The sequence below is a fragment of the Gorilla gorilla genome, chromosome 18 (assembly GCF_029281585.2).
Source record: "Gorilla gorilla gorilla isolate KB3781 chromosome 18, NHGRI_mGorGor1-v2.1_pri, whole genome shotgun sequence".
NCBI classification, from domain to species: Eukaryota; Metazoa; Chordata; class Mammalia; order Primates; family Hominidae; genus Gorilla; species Gorilla gorilla.
The window spans coordinates 96,393,980-96,417,314 of NC_073242.2; the positions used below are offsets into that span (position 1 = coordinate 96,393,980).

At 57.0% G+C, this 23,335-nt stretch overlaps 3 protein-coding genes across 5 annotated transcripts; 1 reads left to right on the plus strand and 2 right to left on the minus strand.

Moving 5' to 3' along the window:
- Positions 1 to 12: 12 nt before the first annotated feature.
- MATCAP1 (microtubule associated tyrosine carboxypeptidase 1) lies at positions 13 to 8,344 on the minus strand. Of its 3 annotated transcripts, XM_031002606.3 has the most exons (8): positions 7,641 to 8,344; positions 5,990 to 6,081; positions 4,425 to 5,050; positions 4,199 to 4,342; positions 3,814 to 3,946; positions 2,592 to 2,897; positions 2,403 to 2,500; positions 13 to 1,368 (listed from the first exon to the last, which is right to left on the minus strand). In XM_031002606.3, exons 3-8 carry the CDS (start codon positions 4,992 to 4,994, stop codon positions 1,204 to 1,206), a joined length of 1,416 nt encoding a protein of 471 aa, XP_030858466.3. In that variant the 5' UTR covers positions 4,995 to 5,050; positions 5,990 to 6,081; positions 7,641 to 8,344; the 3' UTR covers positions 13 to 1,203. The 3 variants fall into 3 exon arrangements, with proteins under 3 accessions (XP_030858466.3, XP_004057849.3, XP_055222110.2); XM_004057801.5 differs by lacking the exon at positions 5,990 to 6,081 and having other exon boundaries at positions 7,641 to 8,337; XM_055366135.2 differs by lacking the exon at positions 7,641 to 8,344 and having other exon boundaries at positions 5,891 to 6,030.
- EXOC3L1 (exocyst complex component 3 like 1) lies at positions 8,331 to 15,054 on the minus strand. Its single transcript, XM_004057795.5, has 15 exons — positions 14,344 to 15,054; positions 14,004 to 14,056; positions 13,400 to 13,560; positions 13,100 to 13,319; positions 11,588 to 12,200; positions 11,384 to 11,501; positions 11,122 to 11,247; positions 10,937 to 11,037; positions 10,617 to 10,727; positions 9,743 to 9,872; positions 9,518 to 9,640; positions 9,284 to 9,439; positions 9,068 to 9,192; positions 8,748 to 8,986; positions 8,331 to 8,421 (listed from the first exon to the last, which is right to left on the minus strand). Exons 1-14 carry the CDS (start codon positions 14,358 to 14,360, stop codon positions 8,776 to 8,778), a joined length of 2,265 nt encoding a protein of 754 aa, XP_004057843.1. The 5' UTR covers positions 14,361 to 15,054; the 3' UTR covers positions 8,331 to 8,421; positions 8,748 to 8,775.
- A 1,468-nt stretch (positions 15,055 to 16,522) lies between these two features.
- Positions 16,523 to 23,297, plus strand: E2F4 (E2F transcription factor 4). The gene is made up of 10 exons (XM_004057796.5): positions 16,523 to 16,739; positions 17,136 to 17,245; positions 17,384 to 17,545; positions 17,847 to 17,890; positions 18,773 to 18,834; positions 19,061 to 19,355; positions 20,161 to 20,385; positions 21,979 to 22,026; positions 22,247 to 22,291; positions 22,388 to 23,297. The coding sequence occupies exons 1-10, from the start codon at positions 16,605 to 16,607 to the stop codon at positions 22,501 to 22,503; spliced, it is 1,242 nt and encodes a 413-aa protein (XP_004057844.5). The 5' UTR covers positions 16,523 to 16,604; the 3' UTR covers positions 22,504 to 23,297.
- The last annotated feature ends 38 nt before the right edge of the window (positions 23,298 to 23,335 follow it).

Here is a 23,335-nt window from a genome sequence, read left to right on the forward strand (position 1 = left end):
AGGCCACACACATCATTGTCATTACTGTTTTAATTGGCTTCTCTCTGGACTGGAAGCTCAGTGAGGATTCTGACCAGTAACTTACACAAAAGGCGCTCTATACATATTATAATATATTTGCTTACTAAATGAATAAGGACTTTCCAACTGCGTTTCTGAGTTTTACAGATGGGAAAACTAAGGCCAAAGGATAGGAGTGGGGTTCACACAGCTAAGTCTGAAGGGAAACTGGAAGCAGCAACCACCTCTGCACCTCACCTGGTCTAAGAGGGGTTCAGGACTTGGGCCACCAAACTCTAGGGCCTGTCCCTCAGGTGCAGTTGCAGCTGCTCCTAGGCTATGCCAACCTCTGCCAGAGACCAGCTGTGAGGGTGTGAGCAAAGACAGGAACAGCAGAGGCCAGTGGAGGGAGTGGGGAACAGGGCCAAGGGAGCTCTTGGGCTTGATTCTCAAGGCCTGAATCAGTGTGTGTGTGTGTGTGTGTGTGTGTGTGTGTGTGTGTGTGTAATGGGAGTGGGGCTGGGAAAATTGGTGCCTTCCAAGAAGGAGTGTCCTGTCCAACCCCCCACCCCCCCCAACCCCACGGAACCTTCAGGAGCTGCTGCTCCCAGCCACAGGAAGTAGACCATATAAATATGGAATAAATACATGACCAGTGAGAGAGGCAAAATGTCGGAAAGCAGACCCCAGGCCAGCTGGGTCTCTACTACCAGGACCCCAGGCTCAGGCCATCAATCACCCCAGGAGAAGGGATCCCGACCCCCACCAGGACCCAGTGAGAGGTAGACAGCACGAATGCTGAAGGAGCACCAAGGGGCCAGGTAAGGGAAGGGAGAGACTGGAGTACTGGAACAACCAAAGCCATCTCATGCAAGAACAAGTTTCTATTCCCAAACCACCCCCATCCCCATCAATGCTCAGCTCTCTTCCTGCCCCCATGCCTTCCCTCTGCTCAACAGAGAGCTGGAGGCAGGAGGGCGACTCAGTTTGCCAGACATGCTGCTGCAGGTCCCCAGACCCCAGGGAGGCTGGCAAGGGACACAAACACTTTGATGTTGCCACTCCTCCTCAAGGAATGCTCCTGCCCTCCCAACACCCCCAAGAAACACCTAGGCCGTGGACACACAGAGCAAACTGCTTCATGTTCTGGGGGCCTATCTGGAGCTTCTGTCCAGGGCCTCTGTCTGCAGCCCTCAACGGACATCAGTCGGGTAGCAGGCGACCCAGCTCTGCCTCATCCAGCCGGTTGGTGGCCATGATGTGCTCCAGCTGCTGCCGGTAGCGTGCCAAGTCCTGCATGAAGTGGGGCACCCGGGTATTATCCAGCACCCCATGGGGCCGCAGGTGGTCCACATCCTCATAGGACACCTGCAGGAGGAAGCCAGGCATCAGGCATAGGCAGTGGCCCCTGGCTTTCAGGTAGCTGGTCCCAGCCCACTGCTTACAGCTCACAGCCTTTGCTCCGGGACTTCTTCCTCTCCCCTCCTGATCCACAATTAGCTACAACGTTTTATACCTCTAGACTCAATCCTTCATCTTTGCTCTTTCTCTCAACAGTTTCTTTTTGTCATAGATGCCCTACAACCCCACTTCTCTCTCCAGCCCAGCCTCTCAGACCCTCACCTCCAAACATGGACATCCAACTGCCTCCTTAATGTCTTCCCCTGGATAACCCTCAGGATGGCCCCATGTCCAATAGTCAACTCCTGAGTGCCAGCTTATGCCAGCTCCACCCTCTTCACAGTCACCCAGGTCAGATTCCAGGGAGGGGGCTTGGACTCTCACCCTCCCATCAGGGTAGCCGCTGAGTTAAAAGTATTCCCCTCTCTGAAGAGCTCTCCAGCTTGTCCCTTCATCTCCAACCCAGCGGCCACTGCCTGGTTAGGCCAGACCACCATCCCTTCTGCAGGAGTGACAGGCAAGGCCTCCTCCGTGCCCCTGCACTCCCTTCCCTAGTCCTCTCTCCAATCCACCTCCCATATGATGTCCAGAAGGAGGCTTCTGAAGCAAATATCAGTGTCACTCCTCTGCTTAAAGCTCCTCTCACTCCCCGTTGCTTCAGATGAAATCTACTTTCCTCGGCCTGGCACAAATGCCAGTGCCAGGGAGTTGGTCCCTGGCCATTTCTGCAGCCTTCTTCCCCTGGCCTTCCTGATCACTCCCTTGGCCTGGAATGCTCATCTCCTTTGAGATGCAGTATCTACATACACCTGCAGCCTCCGTTAAGCACCTGGTTTTGCTGCCAGAGTCATTTCATCTCCTGTTCTCACTTCCACCCACGCTCCCCACCACCACCACAGGCCTGACACCCAGCCCTCGGTCTAGCACCAATCCGAGGCTCAGGGAATTCTACAGCGAGGCAGGGAGCTGGCTGGGACCTCTGAAGGTCCACAGCCCCTCACCTTGCCCAGTGAGGTCAGCAACGGGAAATCGATGGTCTGGCGATGTCGCAGAATGCGCACGATGCCGTCCAGGTACACCTGGTCCTTGCTGAAACAACCTGGGAGGGCAGGAAGGCGGTGAGCCCCGCCCCTCGCCCGAAGCCCCGCCCCCACCCCGGCTCTAGGCACCTCCCCCGCGCTGGCGCACACCTGGCAGCGAGGTGTCGGTCTGGCCGCGCTTGGCGCGCACGCAGTACTCCCAGCGCACATCGGCGTCCTGCACGTAGCGCTCCAGGTCCTGGAAGAGCTGACGGAAGGACATGCGCGCGGCGCGGTGGATGGTGTAGTAGAGCAGTGCAGCGCGCCACAGGAACGGCTGCTTGCGGAACAGCACGCTGTGCAGGCTGGCCAGGCCCTCCTCGGTGGGGTTCGCCGGCCGCAGCCCGTACCGCAGCCGGCCCTCCGCGTTGTGCCACGGCTGGCGCGCGTTGTTCACGCCCCGCAGGTAGTGGGTGCCTGCGGGGAAGGCGAGAGGAGGCGGCGCTGGGCGGGGCGTTCGGGGACCCGCCTGCGAGCCCAGCCCTGGCCCTGTTCCATCTGGCCGGGGCTCTGGCCGCGACACTTCCATCCTCATGCTCCTGAACTCAGGCTCGCACACAGGCTCTCCCAGCCCCAGGCAGCGTGAAGCTCCTCCTCCTGTGGACTCGCACCCAAGGATCCACAGAGACTCACATACATGAATCCTCTCCCACCCATCCGCCCCCCACCCTACACCCACGCACCCACACACGTGCACGAACTCTCCCAAACTGACATTGCCCCCAGCCCTCCTGGGCACAATACATATACCACCCTGCCCAACATCCTGGGTGCCCATATCATCTTGAACAGTCACGCTGATGCCCCCGGTAAAAATCACCTCTTGCCCAGAGCAACAGGATTCTCGAGGAAGAGGGACAGACAGATAGGAATAGTGCCCTGCACCCCCCTGCCCAAACTGGCCAGTCCCCTCCTAAACCAGGCGCCATGTGTCCTCAAGTCAAGTCCATTCCCAGGACCTGGCCTTCCATCCACCCTGGAGGGCCAGCGTGGTGGCTGGCCTGGTGGGACCCTGAGGGTTCTTCCTCTGGCCGGTCAGGGCCTGACCAGCCTTGCCCGCACTGTCGGGAGAAGTCGGAGAGGAAGTGGAGAGAGAAAAATATACCCGAAAGGACCAAGAGATGAGAGCGAGCCCAGAGCATGGGCAGGCATGTTCTGGCCTACCTCTATAAGCAGAGGGCGGGAGGTGGCTGCTCAGGAAGGGAAAGCCCCGACCTCAGGAGGGAAGGGGGAGAAACAAAAAGGGGAGTTATTGGGGCCCCTCCTTCCCACCCCTCCCAGCTCCCAGGCCCCTTTCATGCCTACCCATCTGCCCGGATACCCACACCCTGACCTATCTCATGCCGCAGCATGCCCTCCAACCAGTACTGGCGGGCTCCGGTCAGGTTGATCGCCAATGTGGGCCGGCTGTTCTCCACCATCATCACTGCCTGGGACAGCAGGTCCTCACTCAGCTGCACCACAACCTGCAGGTGGCAGTGCTCTGAGCCATGGCCACCAGCCTGGGGCCAGGGTGCAGGTGGACCCAATGATGCCACAGGGCAGCGAGGCCAGACAATTGGCCAGGGCACCCACCCTTCATCACCTTTGCTCAGAACCAGCTCCCACCTCACTGGGGCAGGGGCAGGGGTGGGTCAGGTGTGGAGCTGGACCTGGGACCGCCCACAAGACACCCTGATTTGGGGCATGTAGAGGAAGGGCTCTGCGGGCAAGCTCACCTCCCCGACGCAGCCCTCCTTCTGCATGTATTTGCGCACAATCGACCATATCTGGCACTTGGTGAGCAGCTGCCCCCCAGTGGCAGCCTCAAAGTGTTCATAGGTTCCAAACTTCTCCAGAACAGCCTCAATGATGCCAACTGCCTGTACACGGGGCCACAGTGGCTGGTCAGGACAAGCCCCTTGGGTGGTCAGGGCCAGGATATGGTGGGGAGGCTGGACTGACCTGATGGATGAACTGTCCAGAGGCCTCGCAGTACTTTTCCAGCACAGCCGTGGGCATGGGCTCCTGGTACTCAAACTGTGGATTGTAGGTGTAATGGGACTGGAAGAACTTGTCTCGCTCACGGTCCATGTTGGTTGGCCGCAGGGCCACCAACATGCAGGGGCTCTTGCTGGCAATATGGCCTGCATCCCTTTGAGTCTTAGCAATGTGAGGCAGGGAGGCTGCAGGCCGCAGGGTGCCCCCACCTGGGTTCCGTCCCCGTCCAGGTGGAGGCCGTCCCAGGGTGCCACGCCCCCGCCGGCCAGTACTATTTACAGAGTAGGTGCTCTCACTGCGACGCATGTGGCCACGGTGGCCCAGGAGCATCTGTGAGAACGGCTGCTGCTCAGGCTGGGGCTGCAGTGCTGGGGGGACTGCCAGAGCCAGGGGCAAGGCCAGGGACTGAGACCAGGGGTACAGTGGTGGCCCATCTCGGTCTGAGGACTTCAGCCTATGGCGCAGGGATGGGGGACTGGTAGGCGGGCTGGGGGGTGCCTGATCATACGCCTGAGCCCCCGAGTCCAGCACCATTCTGTCCTGGGGGTCACATCCAGCCGGGTCACTCCAACTCCCCACACTGTCGACCTCTGGGGACACAGAAGGGCATGTGGAGACCAGCATGAGTGGGTGTGACCAAACGACCAGCAGGCCCTGTACTCCACATTGCCTCTGCTGGGCCCTTGGTGGGCCCAGGCTCTGCTACCAGGGGTCTGATTGGCTGCAGCGTCCATTGCCTCCAGCAGACTCACCCAAATATGCTGGGCTGGAAGAAAGCACTTTTGTTTTCGTTTTTGTTTTTTGAGACAGGGTCTCACTCTGTTGCCCAAGGTGGAGTGCAGTGCAATGATCATACCTCATTGCAGCCTCCAACTCCTGGCCTGAAGTGATCCTCCCGCCTCAGCCTCCCAAAGTGCTGGAATTAAATGCATGAGCCACCGCACCCAGCCGAAAGCAAGAGTTTTAAACACCCACCTAGATGGTGGTTACTGGAATCCTCTCAGCCTGAGCTCCTGAAGGCAAGGACTGAGCCCCTTACTCGTGATTCTAATCTCTGTGCTCACTCACTTAATCTGGGAGGTGGTACAGTGCAGCTTCAGCTGCCTGGGCAGATTAGGTAGGTGAGAAGACCTCAGGGACTGCCTTCAGCCTATGGCATCTTCTCAGTGCCACCCCTGCCCATCCACCTGGCTTTACCCACATCCTCCTGCCTATTTGGCCTCAGTCAGTTTCAATGTTTGAGGGCCCCATGCTTACGCCGGTACCCCCCAGAATGCCCTCTCTCCTCTGAGCCATCTGTTGAAATCCAAATTAGAATCTGCTTTTGGGGAGCAGAAGGAAGCTTCAGCAAATCCAAGCCAATCTCTGGCTTGTCCCCTATCTGAGGGATCTTTCCAGTGGTCATCCAAAGCCAGTGTCAGGGCGCTCACCCCGACTCTGTTCCAGGACTCAGTCCAATCCCAACTCTCCCCAGAGACTGCCTGGAGAGGCTCCAGCTGCTGAGCTCCCTTGCCTGCTCAGTGACTCACTTCCAGCATTTCTCCTTTCTCCTACATCATCAATCTCTTCCTCTCTATTGGAGTCTTTCCATCAGGATAAACACATGCTGTTACTTCTCCATCTTAAAAAACAAAACAAAACCCTCACTAGAACCCACACTCCTCCAGCTACAGCCCCGCTGCATCTCCCTCCACCTGCTCCTATTGCAGCACATACCTCGAGTCATCTATACCCAGTCTCCAGTTCCTTTTTTCCTGTTCTCTCTTAAATTCACTCTAATTAGCCTTTTGTTCCCAGCACTCCATCCAAATTGATCTGATCAAGGTCACCAATGACCAGCAATGACCTTCATATTGATCAGCACCCGATACAGTTAATCACTACCTCCTGGAGGCCAGGCAGGGTGGCTCAGGCCTGTAATCCCAGCACTTTGGGAGGCCGAGGCGGGCGGATCACCTGTGGTCGGGAGTTCGAGACCAGTCTGACCAACATGGAGAAACCCCGTCTCTACTAAAAATACAAAATTAGCTGGGCGTGGTGGCACATGCCTGTAATCCCAGCTACTCGGGAGGCTGAGGTAGGAGAATCGCTTGAACCCGGGAGGCGGAGTTTGTGGTGAGCCAAGATTGTGCCATTGCACTCCAGCCTGGGCAACAACAGCGAAACTCCGTCTCAAAAAAAAAAAAAAAAGTCACTGCATCCTGGAAACATGCTGTCCACTTGGTTTTCCAAACACAGTCGAACTTAGTTCTCCTCCTACCTTGCTGGTCATCCCTGTCTCCCTGACCTCTTAACACTGTAATGCTCCAGGACTTGCCTATGGAAACTTCTCCATTTATGTTCACTCCCTAGATGTTCTCATCCACTCTTGTGGTTTTACATACATTAGCTCAGACTTCTTCCATAAACTTTAGACCAGTGTTGCCAATTTCAGTGCAATTTGAGGTACTGTCTATTTGCCCAGGCTGGTCTTGAATTCCTGGCCTCAAGCGATCTTCCCACCTCAGCCTTCCAACTAGCTGGAACCACAGGCACATGCCATCATGTCCATCTTCACTGCAGTGTCATCACTTGAATGTTTAACAGGCATATCAAACAGAATATGTCCTCTGTCTGGGATGTTCCTCCCCCTGTATAATGGCATGGGTCACTCTCTCACTCTCCTCAAATCTCTGCATCAATACCATGTTATTAGAAAAGCCTAACACACCCTCAATAAAATAGTAAACCTCCTCTCCCCTCTCCACTATCTCCCCTTCCCCAAATTATTGTTCTTTGTAGCAGTCATCACCATCTGGAGTGTACTTCAGTACAGTTTATATTTGTATGATAGGTATATTTGATAGTTATCTGTTTTATCTTTTCCAACATTCACAGCTGTGTCCCCAGAACCCAGAACAGTGCCTGGCCTGCAGCAATTGCTCAATAAATAAATGAATCCAAGAGCTCTTCTTTCAGAACTAGAATTATTCCTTCCCTGCACTTTGCTTCCCTATCTAGACTTCATCTTCCCCCTCTCCACTCCTCTCTACCCTGCCTAATGACCAGCTGCTTGAAAAGACTTCAGGTCCCAGGCTTCACTCCCTTTAACTAACTGTACAGTTTTTTGGACTCCTCACCCCTTTACAGGTTTCTACTTGGCCCAGTTCCCTCCATCTCCCCTTCTTTCATTCGACATACCTCCTCGAAATTACCAGAATACGCCTGTTTTTTTCACGTCTCGGGTCCTTCCGCCAAGAATGCCTTTGCAATATATTCCTGGAGCAAACTCTTAACCATTCTTCAAGGCTCAGTTTAGGCCTCACTTCCTCCAGGAAGCCTTCCCCGCGTCTAGTGTCCCATTGCTTCGGCGACTTCTTTACTCAGAGCTGTCACTGTCGGAGTCTAGGTCCGTGTCCTCCCACAATCCCCTGAACGCCCCGAAGGCAGGAACGGGGTCTGATTCACCCCCGTGTACCAAGCACCCAGCACTGGGTGCATAATGAATGAAGGATGGATGGGGGAGGAGGCCCCCACTATTAAGGCGGGGTCTGGTGACAAATGAGAGGGTGTGGCCTGTGCCGATGAGAAGCCCCGGAGAGGACAAGGTGAAGAGCCAATGGGGAACCAGAAATTGAGGAGGGGCGTGACCTGCAGCCAATAAGTGGTGGGGGATAAGGTGAAGGGCGTGCCCAATGGAGGGTGGGGCCAGGAGACAATGGAGTGGAGGCTTCTCCGGGAGATCAGGAAAGGTCGCGTCGCGCGCCTCCTCCCGGCCTTTGGGGGGGGTCCGTCCGCGTGTCGTGCCCCCACCTGTTCGCTCCTCTGCTCGCCGCCCGCCGCTCCCGCTCTGCTTCACCGGCCACCGGACGCCCAGCCGGCGGGAGCCGACGCCGATGACGTACGTCCTCGGGCGCGCGCACGCTCTTACGAAAGCGGGGGGCTTCGCGTCAGTCTCCGCGGCGGCGCGCCCCCGAGGCCACTGGGAGCGAAGCCAGGCAGAGTTGAGGGGGCGGTGTTCGTGGTCCTGGGCCCGCCCCCTTCCCAAGGCCACAGTGAGTTGCTGGGCTTCAGGGGCTCCCAGGCGGCCAGGGCGGCCGAGACTCTTGCTCACTGCCTGGGCGCGGAGACGTGGGGGCGTAGCCCGCGGCCTCGGGAACGCAGTCTGCACAGAAGGCAGATGACTGCATAGGCGGGGCGCAGCCCGTGTACCAGGACGGGAGCCAGGATACTTTAAGCGTGTCACTCTGCAAGAATTCCCTCAACCCTCGTGGGCACTTTTATTCCATCCCACCTTCCCCAACACACACAGACTCAGGCGTCCGGCAGCCGTGGTTTATTCTGCGAGCATCAGGGCTCGGGCGCAGGACCCCGAGGGCAGGCAGGAAGCCGGCGCGGGCGCGGGCGCGGGCACGAGGCTGAAGAGGACGCGGCGGCTCGCGCGGGGCGAGGGCGGCAGCGCAGCCTGCAAGGAGCTGATCGCGGCCAGGTGCTGCTCCCGGGACAAGTCCCCGCGCAGGCCCAAGAGGGCGGAGATGTGGTCCTCGCTGCAGGGGCACCAAGGAGGCGCGTCAGCCCCGTCCTCCCCGCCCTCCGGCTTCTCTTCCCTTCTGGCCCCCAGTCCGCACCTCACGTCGGGAAATTGTTGCCGCAGGCCAGCCACCTCCAGGCCCAGCAGCGCGGGGTCGCGGAGGTTTAGCAGCTCCCTCAGGGCGAGCAGCACCGGCGCGCAGTGCGCGTTCTCCTCCAGGCCCTGAGCACGTCGGGGTAGGGTCTCGCGCCAGCCCTCTCTCCCACCCAGCCACTGAGACTCTCGCCCGTCTGCCCGCCCAAGAACCTCTCACCAAACTGAGGAAAAGCTGCTGAAGCTGGGCAGCATCGTGCCGCAGGCGCTCGGCCGCCTGTGTCCTCTCGTCGGCTCCGTGGCACACCAGGCGGCCTTGCATCAGCGCGCTCAGGTACTGGAGCACCACGGCGCGCTCGGCCTCAGCCAGCAGCAGCTGCGGGGAGGCAATCAGGCGGGTGCAGGTCGCCTCTCACCCGCGCCGCCCCTTCCCCAGTCTTTTCCCCCAACCCACCTGAACCGTGGGGTTGCGCACGCGCCAGAAGTCCCGGCAGAAGCGCCCCGTCCGTTCACACACACTTTCCAGGAGCTCAGGGCTCGACAGCCATTGGCGCGAGGGCAGATCCGCGAACAGGGGCTGGGGAAATGATCCAGATCTGTCATTGCCGCGGAGACCCCCCTACGTAGCTGTACCGCCACCTCTCCACCTGCTCCCATCCTGACCTGAAGGAGGCCTCACCTGGAGCTCCGCCTGCAGCGCCTCCAACACCAAGCGGTAGATCCTCCTCTGCAACTCGTCCAGCGCAGCTTCCACTGGAGCCAAGGCCCCTGAAGGCGCCCCGTCCAGCTGCAGGACAGACACTGAGGAGCTGGACCGAGCAAAACTGCGGCTTCAGGACCAAGGCCAAGGCCCGCATGGCCCTCGGTGGTCCAGACCCTCCGGCGCCACCTTGTGGGGCAAGTGTTTGACGGGAGGGAGCGAGAACAGCGGCTGCCTGCACTTCTGGTCCCAGGCATGGACCAGGGCTGGGAGGCGGGCGCTTGGCGAGCTACAAAGGACACAGCCCAGCGGGACCTGCCTCAAATTCGCGGTGCGACCTTGAGCAAAACATTCTTTCGGTTTCTGTTTCCTCATTCGTAAAGGAAGGGAACTATCCCAGTGAGGAGGGAGTAAAAAATCATCACTTGTTTTCCTTGCACCCACCAAAAAGAACATACCACCCAAGAGGAAGGGAGTGTGTGTGTGTGCGTGTATACACACAGCTGTAACCCCAGACATTACTGGCACAGAGTAGGACCTTGAAATATTTGCTGGACGAATGAACAATTGACACCATGTGCCAGGCACTATGGTGGCCACTTTACATGTTATCTCATGTGATTCTCAGAACATTCAATTAGTACCCCCATAATACTAATGAGAAAAGTGAGATTCAGAGAGATTAGGTAACTCATCCAAGGTCACACAACTAGTAATTAGCAGAACTAGAATTGGAACCCCAGGGCGATGTGAGTCCAAAGTCCCTAGTGTCCTAGTGTGGGCTGAGCCCATACATAATAGGTACTCAATAGGGGGTTAGTGAAGGTGGGGTTCCCTGGGGGCCTTCTGGTACCTGAGTGCTGACTTGTGGTTGAGGGCGGCCAGTAGGTAGGGCACGTAATGAGGGGCCATTGATTTCCCCCTGAAGTGGTCTTGGGAGAATCGGATCAGAGCATCACTGAAGCTGCAATGGGCAGAGGTGGCTCCTGGACTTGCTGCTATGCTGGCATCCCCACAGCCCCAGTCCCTGGTACTCCTGTCCCACCTCCAAGATACCCAAGTCCTTGTTTGAAAGAGCCCTTTCCCTGTGACATGTCTTATTCACTCAGAGCCCCTTTGGGCTGCCTGGGGAGCAGGGATAGGGATCAGGAATGGGTCAGTGCCTCAGCAGACCTCCTCAAGAATATGCCCAGTTCTGACAGTGCCATGCCATGCACTCGCTGTTGCAGTGACTCACTGACCAGGCTGGCCACACGAATGTTCTCTTCCAGAATCTGCAGGCAGAAATGAGCAGCCATCGGCAAAGCCTCCCTCCTTCCTCTCCTCCCCACTGCCCCATGTGGCCACTTCCCACCTACCTGCAGCACAATGGCTGGCATTGGTGAGTAATAGGAGCCAGATGGGTCTGTGTTGGGCCCCTGCTCCCGGCCCCACTCAGCTACCTCCCCATCCAGTGCATTCTGCAGCCACTGAGACACACTTGCCTGGGGGGAGGGGCCAGGGGCAAAGGAATGTAGCAGGGATCTGACCCTGCTGGAGCTGGGTAGACATTCCACTCTGCAGATAAAGGCCCACAGCAGATAAGTAGGACTTCTCTGGACCTGTGCCCCAACTACTCACCTGGATGTTGGCCACAAATGTTGCCTCCAGCTGCTCAATGTTCTCCAAGGTCAGAAGGGGCTCCAGCTGGGACACATCAGCCTCAGGCCCCAACTCCAGGCTCCCCATCATTTCCTGCCTGGAGATGGGTGGCCTGGTGTCACACCAAGCCACCAAGCCCCCAGCCTCTGATCCCCCATGTCCTGCTGCCCCAAAGGCACTGACCCCAGGTACACATGCAGTGCCCAGTGCAGCAAGGCGAAGGCATCCGCAGCTTCTAGCTCAGGCCCTGCAAGGAGGTTCTGCAGGCTGCGGCGCAAACCACTATGCAGCGTGTGGGCCCATAGCTGGACCACGTTGTACTGTGGCGGGCAGCAAGGCGCTACTAGTGCCTCAGCTGTGGCCAACTCGACTGGCAGGGCCACTCGCAGAGCCTCCAGCCACCCTGGTAGGGCCCCTGGTGCAGGCAGCAGAGGTGACCCAAAGTGGGCCCGCTCCAGGCCCTCCTGTAGTGCCCTCAGACAGCGCTGACGCCAGTCCCGGGGGACCTGGCCCAGGGGGGTTGTTCGTCCAGTCTCCACCTCCGCCACACGCACAGCAGCCACCAGCAGGGCTGGGTCCTCCCGTGCCAGCTTCCCCGCGGCCCCTGCAGCTGCTTCCACAGCCTGGCCCAGTGCCTCGAACAGAAGGTCCAGCCCCTGGAAGACTGGCAACTCCAGGCCCCCCAGGGGTGCCCACGTATCCTCTCGCAGCTGCTCCAGCTCCCGAAGGCTCACATACGCCTCCAAGAACTGTTGGCCATCAATCAGAGTCTGTGTGTGGGCCACTGCAGCCGGCACTAATGAGAGTGAAAAGGAGACGGCCCTGGGTCTCAGCCTTCCCACCGCCTCAATGTGTACAGCAGGGGATACTGAGGCCCAGGGCGGGGGTGATGCATAAAATATTTAACAACCAGTAGAGTAAGCTGGGCACAGTGGCTCATGCCTGTAATCCCAGCACTTTGGGAGGCCAACGTGGGTGAATCACTTGAGGTCAGGAGTTTGAGACCAGCCCCGCCAACATGGTGAAATCCCATCTCTACTAAAAATACGAAAATTAGCCAGGCATGGTGGCACATGCCTGTAATCCCAGCTACTGGGGAGGCTGAGGCAGGAGGATTGCTTGAACCTGGGATATGGAGGTTGCAGTGAGCCGAGATCACACCACTGCACTCCAGCCTGGGTGACAGAGTGAGACTCTGTCTCAAAAACAAAACAAAACAAAAAACGAACAAAAAACTATAAATAAATAAATAAATAAATAACCAGTAGAGTACTGGCAAATCTAAGAGGATCTTGGCAATGTCCTAAAGACCTGGTGGGCCAGAGGTCAACCCATGAACTCATGGAATATGAGGAAGCTGAGGATCCTGGAGGGAAGGCAGGGGAAATCGGGGGGTCCTGCCAGTACTCGCTCAGCCACTCTGTTAGGGAAGAGTTTCAATATACTGATAACCAGGTGGCCAGAGTCACATGACTGGGTGTCTGTCCTGACTCAAGCATCCCACACATGGGAATCCCAGGATGAGCTGATTTGCACCCTGCCTCATAGGCCATGGGAAGCCCGGGCTACTGTCTGGGAGGTCCCTGGTGTGCTGCTCTATGCAGTTCCCCATCTAGTGCCCCAGCCCCTTGATTAGGGATGGGTGTTTGTGGACTGACTATTGGAGGCTGAGGCCCAGGGTCCCTGCATGCTCACCTGCCCGCAGCCGAGGCAGCAAGTGAGACAGGGCCTGCAGTTGCTTGTGCTGGGCAACCCGCTCCCGTAGGGGCTCTAGAGTCTGTAAGGCCTGGGACATGTCCTGGAGCAACCCACGGGCCTGGCTCAGGGCCTCCCGGGTTCCCTGCACCACCTCAATGGCCTGGGCCAGCTGCCACACACCAGTCTGCACGCCTTCCAGGTATGACTGCACCACTGACTGTGGAAAGATGGAGCCAGTGAGGCCAGGCCAGCCCTGCAGCACAGTCCTAGCACCCGCACCCCCTGCCCCATGCCCACCTTGAGGCGCGATTCCAGGGAGCAGGTACGCTGCACCTCGCGGCTGCGGTACTGGCCTAGCCTGGCCAGCTGCTCTGGCCGGTAGAAGATGCCTGAGGCCCACTTGAGCGCTGCACCCCGGGCCAGCTGCTCTGCCCGCTCCTGCTCTGGCCACTCAGGTCCTGGGAAGGAAGAGCCTGGGCAGCCGTGTAGTCAGGGAGGGAGGGCCCAACGACCCCAGTCCCAGCTTTCTTATTTATTTATTTATTTGTTTGTTTATTTGTTTATTGAGATGGAGTCTCGCTCTGTTGCCCAGGCTGGAGTGCAGTGGTGCAATCTCGGGTCCCTGTAACCTCCGCCTCCCGGGTTCAAGCGATTCTCCTGCCTCAGCCCCCCGAGGAGCTGGGATTACAGGCGCGTGCCATCACGCCCAGCTAGTTTTTGTATTTTTAGTAGAGACGGGGTTTCACTATGTTGGCCAGGTTGGTTTGGAGCTCCTGACCTCAGGTCATCTGCCCATCTCGACCTCCCAAAGTGTTGGGATTACAGGCGTGAGCCACTGCGCCCAGCCAGTCCCATCTTTGTTGCCATCATTCCTCCCCTAGTCCACCCAAAAGGTTCATACCAGGGGGCAACGCCGGCTGCATCTCATCCTTGGCTGCTGAGTCCATTGTGGGCCTGGAGGAGCCAGAGCTGAGGTGGGCCCGGGGCAAGCAGGCAGAGTAGATGCCCCTGTGAGCTGCTGCCTCTGTCTAAGCCCTTCTGAGAGGAGGAAGGAGGTTCTTCCTGGCCCCCTCGGGAAGTGAGAGGGAGTGGGTGTGATGCGGAGGGCACCTGAGAGGCTTTGCCTGCTAGGTTTCCCAGCCGTGCCCCTGCAGATGTCAAGCGAGACGGGGTGGGCACAGGCCTCCACTGGACCCTGGTCCTGCTCTGAGCTGCACAGGACAGTTTGGTACAGAACTTACCAGATTTGATCAGGCATCCAGTTCTCCCTCCACAAATGACCTTGGCCTTGAGAACAGCCCTCTCCCCAATGCAGCTGGGCACGCCTGCCACTTGCTCACAGGGCCTGGGCAACTCCAGCTGACTCCAGCGTGCAGCTGAATTCCTCTCCCCAAGGAAGTCTCTCTCCCACTCCCCAGCCCAGAAGCCGCTTCTTCCCACCAAGGCTCCTCCCTCCCCAAGGCCATCAACAGAAAGGAAGGAAGCTGAGTCTCTGGCATTTTATTCCCAACAGGAAAGAGTGTCTGCACGGAGGGTGGGGACAGCTGGGCGACACTTCCCTGAGGGGCGGGGGGGTGGGGTGTACTTGTACTCAACCAGTCTTGACCAGCCTACCCAGAACCTCTTAGTGTTCAGCAGAGGAGATAGGGATTTGCTAGACTTGGCCTCAACCTGGGGTGGTGGGCAGAGTGTGCAGATATGGATGCAGATGACATCAACAGCACAGGATGAAAACTGTGTTGGCCAGCCTCTGAGGAGGATGTGTACCTCTGCGGAGGAGTGAGAGGTGGCAGGCTCTTGTGAAGAGGGGTGTGGTGGGGGGGTGGCAGGAGAGGGTCATGAAAGCTGTGTTTATCTTTTTTGTTTTAGACATGGTCTTGATCTGTCACCAAGGCTGGAGTACAGTGGCACCACCATAGCTCACTGCAGCCTTCTGGGCTCAAGCGATCTGCCTGCCTCAGCCTCCCAAAGTGTTGGGAGATTACAGGCGTGAGTCACCGCAACTGGACAGCTGTGTTTATCTTGAGAGTTATAGGGAGCCAGGGAAGGGACTATAAGGTGGTAATTATTTAGTGGATGTTCAGTCCACCACCCAAATCCACCCTTCAGGACAGAAGTGCTCATTCTCCAGCTGCCAGGAGTGTAGGCTACTGAGATCACACCACTGAGTCTCTCAGTCAATATTGGGGTGCAAAAGCATGGTACCATCGTGTGAACATGAACCCTTCAGAAGTGCTACCCCAATTTCAGAGATCCTAGTGGGATAGGCTGAGGCCTATAATATAATTGCATCTGCCCAATTCTGCTTGTCTTAATCCCTTAAAGGTGTGGATCCTGACCAGGTGCAGTGGCTCACACCTGTCATCCCAGCATTGTGGGAGGCTGAGGTGGGAGGATCACTTGAGCCCACGAGTTCAAGACTAGCCTGGGCAATATAGTGAGACCCTCATCTCTAAAAAACTAAAAATAAATGAGCCAGGCATGGTGGTGCATGCCTGTGGTCCCAGCTACTTGGGAGGCTGAGGTGGGAGAATCGCTTGGGCCCAGGAAGCTGAGACGGCATTGATCTTGCCACTGCACTCCGGCCTGGGCAACAGAGTGAGACCCTGTCTCAAAAAAAAAGTGTGGATCCCCAACAAACTTGCTGCAAAACCCTGTCTCGAGTCCCATTTCCCAGAGAACCTGATCTAAAAGAAACAATAATAAATAGTAACAATGTTAAAAGTTACAAAATGACCCTATCACACATTCCTGCATGCCAGGAATGACTGAGTGCTTTACTGATATTTACACATAGGTAAACACGTTTGCATTGGCTGAAGTGTTCATAACCCCATAGTCTCTGAGCACTGTACTGTGAGGACAAGATGAGCGAAAGATGAGGCTAGGACCATGGATGGAACAAGGTGGACAAGGTAGATATAGTTAGTTAGTGCTTGCTGTTTGGCAGGAAGTGAGGGATAGGAATAGATGGGGTGACCCCAAGACAGTAGGGCAGCCTTTAGGAACAGGTCTGATGTGGCAGTAAAATGAGTTTGAAATATATAAAAGAATAAATAAAGAGAAAAAAATGGAAAAGGAACAGGTTTGAGGGAGCAGATTGGATTAGTCAGGTAGTGTGGTCTCCTCTCCCAAGATGGGGACTAGGCAGAGTTAGCGATGTTGGGGCAGATTGGCAAGGAAAGTTCCGATGGCGTCCCCTTCACTACTGCCAGGGCGGCCTACTGACGCCCTTCTCATTCCTCTTCAACTTCATCCCAACTCCCCGGTCTACCCAGGTAGTTTTCGTCTTATTCGGAGGCTGGACATTTGCTACTGGTCCCTGAAGTTTTGCGGCTGCACCCACAGACAGCAATAGCGCCACGTTCCCTGGAAGGCGCACGGGACGGAAGCGGAAGCAGTAACGCTGGCTCCGGCTGCCGGGCGGCCAGGAACGGAAGCGGAAGTGGCGGCGGCGCCGGCCTGGCCTGGCCTGGCTGAGGGGAGGCGGCTGGCGGGCGCGATGGCGGAGGCCGGGCCACAGGCGCCGCCGCCCCCGGGCACTCCAAGCCGGCACGAAAAGAGCCTGGGACTGCTCACCACCAAGTTCGTGTCCCTTCTGCAGGAGGCCAAGGACGGCGTGCTTGACCTCAAGCTGGTGCGGCCCGGGCTAAGGGGAGACAAGGGAGGGTGGTGGACCAGGCCTGGGCCGGTAGCGGGAACCCCGGGGGCGGCCCAGCTGGGTCCTCCGAGAGCCGGCCGCCATCGTGTGCTTTCTCACAGGAGAGAAGCCGGGGGATGTTTCATTCATTCGGCCGAGGCCATCGAGCTACAGCTATGGGCCAGGCTCGGGGCTGCAGGTGTTCGTCCTCGTGGCCCTTCCTGGCTGGCGAGAAGAGCTGCCTATGGCACAGAGCTGCGGTCCTGAGCTGCAGTAGCGCCTGGGAGGCACTACAGGGTTGGAATCCAGATTACTCCCTTCTCAGACCACGTCTCAGGGTGGCTGGGGGTACACCCCAGAGTGGGGCTGAGCATTCTCCATTCTCTCTGCCAGGCAGCTGACACCCTAGCTGTACGCCAGAAGCGGCGGATTTACGACATTACCAATGTTTTGGAAGGTATCGGGCTAATCGAGAAAAAGTCCAAGAACAGCATCCAGTGGAAGTGAGTGGGGATAGTGGGAGGGTAGTAGAGTCTCCCACTCAGAAGTGTCGGGCGTGGGGTGGAGGGTGCCGAAGAAGGCAGGGGCCATGGGACCCAGAGTTCTCAGCAGTCCCTCTCAGCCCCACTCCCTGGGCTCAGGGGTGTGGGGCCTGGCTGCAATACCCGGGAGATTGCTGACAAGCTGATTGAGCTCAAGGCAGAGATCGAGGAGCTGCAGCAGCGGGAGCAAGAACTAGACCAGCACAAGGTGTGGGTGCAGCAGAGCATCCGGAACGTCACAGAGGACGTGCAGAACAGCTGATATCCTCCTGGCGGTCCCTGCTGGGGGGAGTGGGCAAGGGGCCCTCTGGTTCAACTTGCCCTGGGCCCTGTTCCTCTTGGGAGTTTGTCTTATAGCCACTGGCCATGGCCCAGCCTCAGGCTCCCTCCTCAGAGCCCCTCCCCTTCCACTCTTAGCCTGTGATCCCTCCCCCGGTGGACCTGAGTCCCCAGAACTGTCTCTGAGGGCCTGTGTGTCAGACCTTAGCTAAAGAATTGGGTCTTTTCTGTAGTCTGCCATCTGTCACCATAGGGCATCAGCCATTCTCCTTAACCCTCACACTTTGGCCTACGTCACTCATGAGGACATCTGCAGATGCTTTGCTGGTGAGCAGAGCCTGGGTAGGGGTGAGGGGGTGGGCTGGGCTCAGCCAAAGTCCTGAGCACTGGGCTCAGTGTCTCAGGAGAGTTCTGTCTCTTAAGAGGGTTTCTGGGGCCTGCTCAGAGAGGAACCAGGCAGGGTAAGTCTTCTGTCTGAGTGTCACTGGGACCCTGTGGAGGTCAGCTATACCAAAAGGGTACAGAAATTCTGGAGTGGGTCCCTGGGTCTGTTCCCATCTCTACTGTTTCCTGGATTTGGCTTCTTGGGTATGATAGAGGCACAATGGGGAGAGAGGGAGAGAGGATATTTGTGTATTTGCTTGTGTGCAGGCTCTTACATGCAGGGCATGGGGGTGCCCACTTCCAACTTGTTAGTTTAGTTGCATTGTGAATACAGGATCTGTTCCTTTTTTTTTCTTTTTAAGAGATGGGCTCTTGCTATGTTGCCCAGGCTGGTCTTGAACTCCTGAGCTCAAGCTGTCTTCCCTCCTCAACCCCCTGAAGTGCTGGGATTATGGGTGTGAGCCACTGTGCCCCGCTGATGTGTTTCTTCTCCATCTTGTATGCCCCTGACTGGTCATGGGAAAGGGATGTTGGCCTTGGCTAGAACACCTTCACCTAGGGATCAGCCATCAGTAGAGGAATGAGGTGCCTGTGGCCAGTGATCTTTCACTCCACATACTTGAACCCAGATTTCCTGGTTACTGACCCTGGGCTCTCAGGAAGAGAAGAGCTTTAGCTCTGCCCGGCCACTGTGGGGGATGGGTGAGGCCCACTGTCTAGTTCCTCAGGGACCATGATCTCCTGCCTTGCTCCAAAAGGCAGGCACCTCTGTTCCCAGCTCAGATTGAGCCCATGGGCTCTGACCCATTCTCCATGTCATTCTAGGAGATACCCTCTTGGCCATCCGGGCCCCATCAGGCACCAGCCTGGAGGTGCCCATCCCAGAGGTGGGTGCTTAGCCCAGGCAGGCGGGGTCAGCTGAGGGCGGGTGCTGGCTGTGGAGCCTGATAAGTCCTGGGTGGGGCAAGTAGGGGGAGGCCTGGAGTTTGGGGTTATCTAGGAGGATGGGCATCCTGGGTGGGAGAGGACACTGTGGTCCTGACCCGGAGTCGGGCAGGAGCCAAGCCTGCTTCCAATTCTACCCATCTCCCATCCCTTACCACCCATCTCTAGGGTCTCAATGGGCAGAAGAAGTACCAGATTCACCTGAAGAGTGTGAGTGGTCCCATTGAGGTTCTGCTGGTGAACAAGGAGGCATGGAGCTCACCCCCTGTGGCTGTGCCTGTGCCACCACCTGAAGATTTGCTCCAGAGCCCATCTGCTGTTTCTACACCTCCACCTCTGCCCAAGCCTGCCCTAGCCCAGTCCCAGGAAGCCTCACGTCCAAATAGTCCTCAGCTCACTCCCACTGCTGTCCCTGGCAGTGCAGAAGTCCAGGGAATGGCTGGCCCAGCAGCTGAGATCACAGGTGAGGCACCATGGGAGCTTGTGACAGAGGCCCAAGAGGCAGTAGTCTCTGTGTTGTGGAACACCACGCTCAGAGTTGGAAGAGACTCTTCAGGTTGGGGATTGTCCTTTTCCTGACCACCTAGCCTTCCCTTGCTATGGTAATGAATGAGCCTTTTTTGTTTTTGTTTTTGTTTTGAGACGGAGTCTCACTGTGTCCCCCAGGCTGGAGTGTGCAATGGCACGATCTTGGCTCACTGCAACCTCTGCCTCCCAAGCTCAAGAAATTTTCCTGCCTTAGCCTCCTGAGTAGCTGGGATTACAGGCGCCCACCATGCGCAGCTAATTCTCGTACTTCTAATAGAGACGGGGTTTCACCATGTTGGCCAGGCTGGTTTCGAACTCCTGACCTCAAATGATCTGCCTGCCTCGGCCTCCTGTAGTGCTGGGATTACAGGCTTGAACCACCATGCCTGCCTGAATGGGCCCTTTTTAACAGGGAACTTCTGACTGTGGGAAGAGCCATTGCTGGTGGCAGTTTTCTCCCCCAGATCCACATCCACTGGTGTCTCAGTTGCCCTGGTAGCCCGTCTTGAAGTATGGCCACAGCAGACATGTTGACCACGAGTCTTCTTCTGTAGGTCTTGTGTCCTGTCTCCTGTAGTGACTAATTTCAGGTTACTTCCTCTGGGGTGACTGGCAATGCCTAATTCTCCTTGGGTCTGGGAACCAGGCTTGTGGTCCTCCTGTGTCTGTGTTCCAGCACAGCCAGTTTCAATGACCTCTTCCTGACCTTGTATGACTGGGTTTGGGGGCTATCATTGTAGTGAGTGGCGGCCCTGGGACTGATAGCAAGGACAGTGGTGAGCTCAGTTCACTCCCACTGGGCCCAACAACACTGGACACCCGGCCACTGCAGTCTTCTGCCCTGCTGGACAGCAGCAGCAGCAGCAGCAGCAGCAGCAGCAGCAGCAGTAACAGTAACAGCAGCAGTTCATCTGGACCCAACCCTTCTACCTCCTTTGAGCCCATCAAGGCAGACCCCACAGGTGGTGAGTACCTGCCCCCTAGGGGCAGAGAGAGAGAGAGAGTCTAGCCTCAGTCCAGTCCTAGGTCAGAAAACAGAATTGGGGATGGAACCCAGCTCTGTCAACCCTGCTGGACACGAGAGCTCTCTGCCAGCACCTCTGGGTCAGTGCTGGTGCCCCCTCTAGCACCCCATCCTAGGCTAACACAGAACTCCCTGCCCTCTCTCAAGCCCTTTCCTGCCACCCCTTGGAGCACCGCCTCACTAATTGACACTTTTCTGTATCACTCTCTCTCATCTTCTCTGTCTCCTTTCTGTCTGGACTCCTTGAAAAAGTAATCTCCATTCATTAGTCTCCTAGTCACCTTTCAGGTTGCAGCAGTCACCCCCCCAGCCCCAGTGTTACAGCAGTGTTACTCTTGAGAAGCTGCCGAAGGCCTGCCGAGCCCAGCAGCCTCCAGCATGTTTTGCTGGTGCTCTCTTGGTCTGTGTCAATATTCTTTCCTCCTTTGGCATCATGATGCCAGCTTTTGGCTCTCGTATCTCACTGGCTTCTTGAACTCTTCCCTGGCGTGTCCTCAAACGTTGCTGTTTTTGAGGGCTCTGTCCCATTCCACTCCTGGAGAGGGCTGCAGCTCTGGGTGAATGAATCCCCAGCCTCCGCCTGGCCTAGATCTTTTCCCGATCTGCACACTTCGGTGTCCACCTGCCGTCCTGTGTACATCCAATGGACACTTTATTCCTGCATGTCCTCGACTGAACTTAGTTTCCTCCCGAAGCTTGCTTTCCACCTCTGCGCACCCAGCCGTCAGCCCTAGTTATCCAGGCCTGACCCTTGGCTCTCACTCTAGTTCCAGTTCCTTATCCCTCCTCCTTCTGCTGCCCACCCCATGCCAGCTAAGTGAGGTCTGTCCCAGATGTCCCCTCCTATCCTCTGGTATCCTCAGCACTCAGGATGACCCCTGGCCACCTCTGTCCTGGATTCTTCAGCATCTTTCTCTTTACCCTGACTGACAGACTAATCTTTCTGAAATGCAGGCCTGACAGAAAAATGTGGCATTTCTCTGTTTGCAAAAGTACCTTTAATGGCTCCTTGAGGGCCACCAGATAAGATCTGAACTCCTGAGCCTGGCATGTGAAATCCCTCATAGTCCTCTCTGGTTGCATTTTCTTCTGCTTCCCCTGTGTCCTCCTGGCCAGAGGTTTGTAGTGGAGTCATCACCCTGTAGCGCCACCACCTCTGCCTGGTGACCTGACCCAGGGTCTGGTCTCTGAGTCTTGCACAGAGCAGGTGCTCAGCAAGGGTGGGACAGATGGGGTACCTTCTGTCAGACGGGGTGCATGCTGAGCCCAGAAAGAGGCTTCTGTGGCCTTTCCGAGTTAGAAAAGCTGTACCAGTCACTTGCAGGGGGCCTTTGGTACCCCGGGCTCAGCACTGAGGAATTCAGATTTAGCAAGTGAGGCCAACAGACAGTGCCAGCTTGGCCTAGGCAGGACCTACATCTCCTTAGCTGTGTGGAGCCTCAGGGTGGGTGGTATAGGATCCGAGGAAGCCAGAGGGCTGTAGTGGGGCCAGGCTGGACCTCTGTGCCCTGAGCATGGCTTTCTTGTTTTTCAGTTTTGGAACTCCCCAAAGAGCTGTCAGAAATCTTTGATCCCACACGAGGTAGGCTGCTGCATTCCTCCCTGAGGCTAGGGGTAAGGGACACAGCTCATTGGGTCCTATGGCTGTTTTCTTGCCCTTTTGAGGACCTTGTGGTGGCGCTTATGGTAACTGGGGCAAAGGGTGAAGTTCCTGATGGGCAGGTGGGGTTCCCTTTCCTGGGCTTTGGTGGGTGGAGAGGTGGGAGCTGGAATGTTAGTAACTGAGCTCCCTCCATTCCCAGAGTGCATGAGCTCGGAGCTGCTGGAGGAGTTGATGTCCTCAGAAGGTGGGTGGCCCTGGAAGGTGGGAGTGGGTGTGGGCAGGGGTTGGGCTGCTGCTAGGGGAGCCCTGGCCCAGGGCCTGAGACTAGTGCTCTCTGCAGTGTTTGCCCCGCTGCTCCGTCTTTCTCCACCCCCCGGAGACCACGATTATATCTACAACCTGGACGAGAGTGAAGGTGTCTGTGACCTCTTTGATGTGCCTGTTCTCAACCTCTGACTGACAGGGACATGCCCTGTGTGGCTGGGACCCAGACTGTCTGACCTGGGGGTTGCCTGGGGATCTCCCCCACCCGACCCCTACAGAGCTTGAGAGCCACAGACGCCTGGCTTCTCCAGCCTCCCCTCACCGCACAGTTCTGGCCACAGCTCCCGCTCCTGTGCTGGCACTTCTGTGCTCGCAGAGCAGGGGAACAGGACTCAGCCCCCATCACCGTGGAGCCAAAGTGTTTGCTTCTCCCTTTCTGCGGCCTTCGCCAGCCCAGGCTCGGCTGCCACCCAGTGGCACAGAACCAAGGAGCTGCCATTACCCCCCATAGGGGGCAGTGTCTTGCTCCTGCCAGCCTCAGTGTCTTGCTTCTGCCAGCTCCTTCCCCTAGGAGGGAAGGGTGGGGTGGAACTGGGCACATGCCAGCACCACCTCTAGCTTTCTTCGCTATCTGCCACCCCCGACCCTCCAGCTCCTCCTGGCCCTCTCACGTGCCCACTTCTGCCGGGCATTTAGCCCTAGAACCTGCAGTTGGTGGGGGCGGCTACCAAGAAGGAACAGAGGTCTCTGGGGAGGAGTCTGGGTGGTCCAGCCCTGATGATTGGCCCCACCTCCTGCTGCCCCATAACCCTCTCTTCATTTCCGCTTTTTCATTTACCCTCATTTAGAGCCATTTGCAGAGATTTAGAAAGATTTACAGTAACGAATGGATTCCTATATAAAGATTATTTTTATACTTTTTGCAGCAAAAGGAAATTGTAATATTTGTACAGTGTTCAAGTGAATAAAAACCATGCCTAAGGCTAGCTCTGATGTGGTTCTTTGGGGACCCTCCTTGGGACTG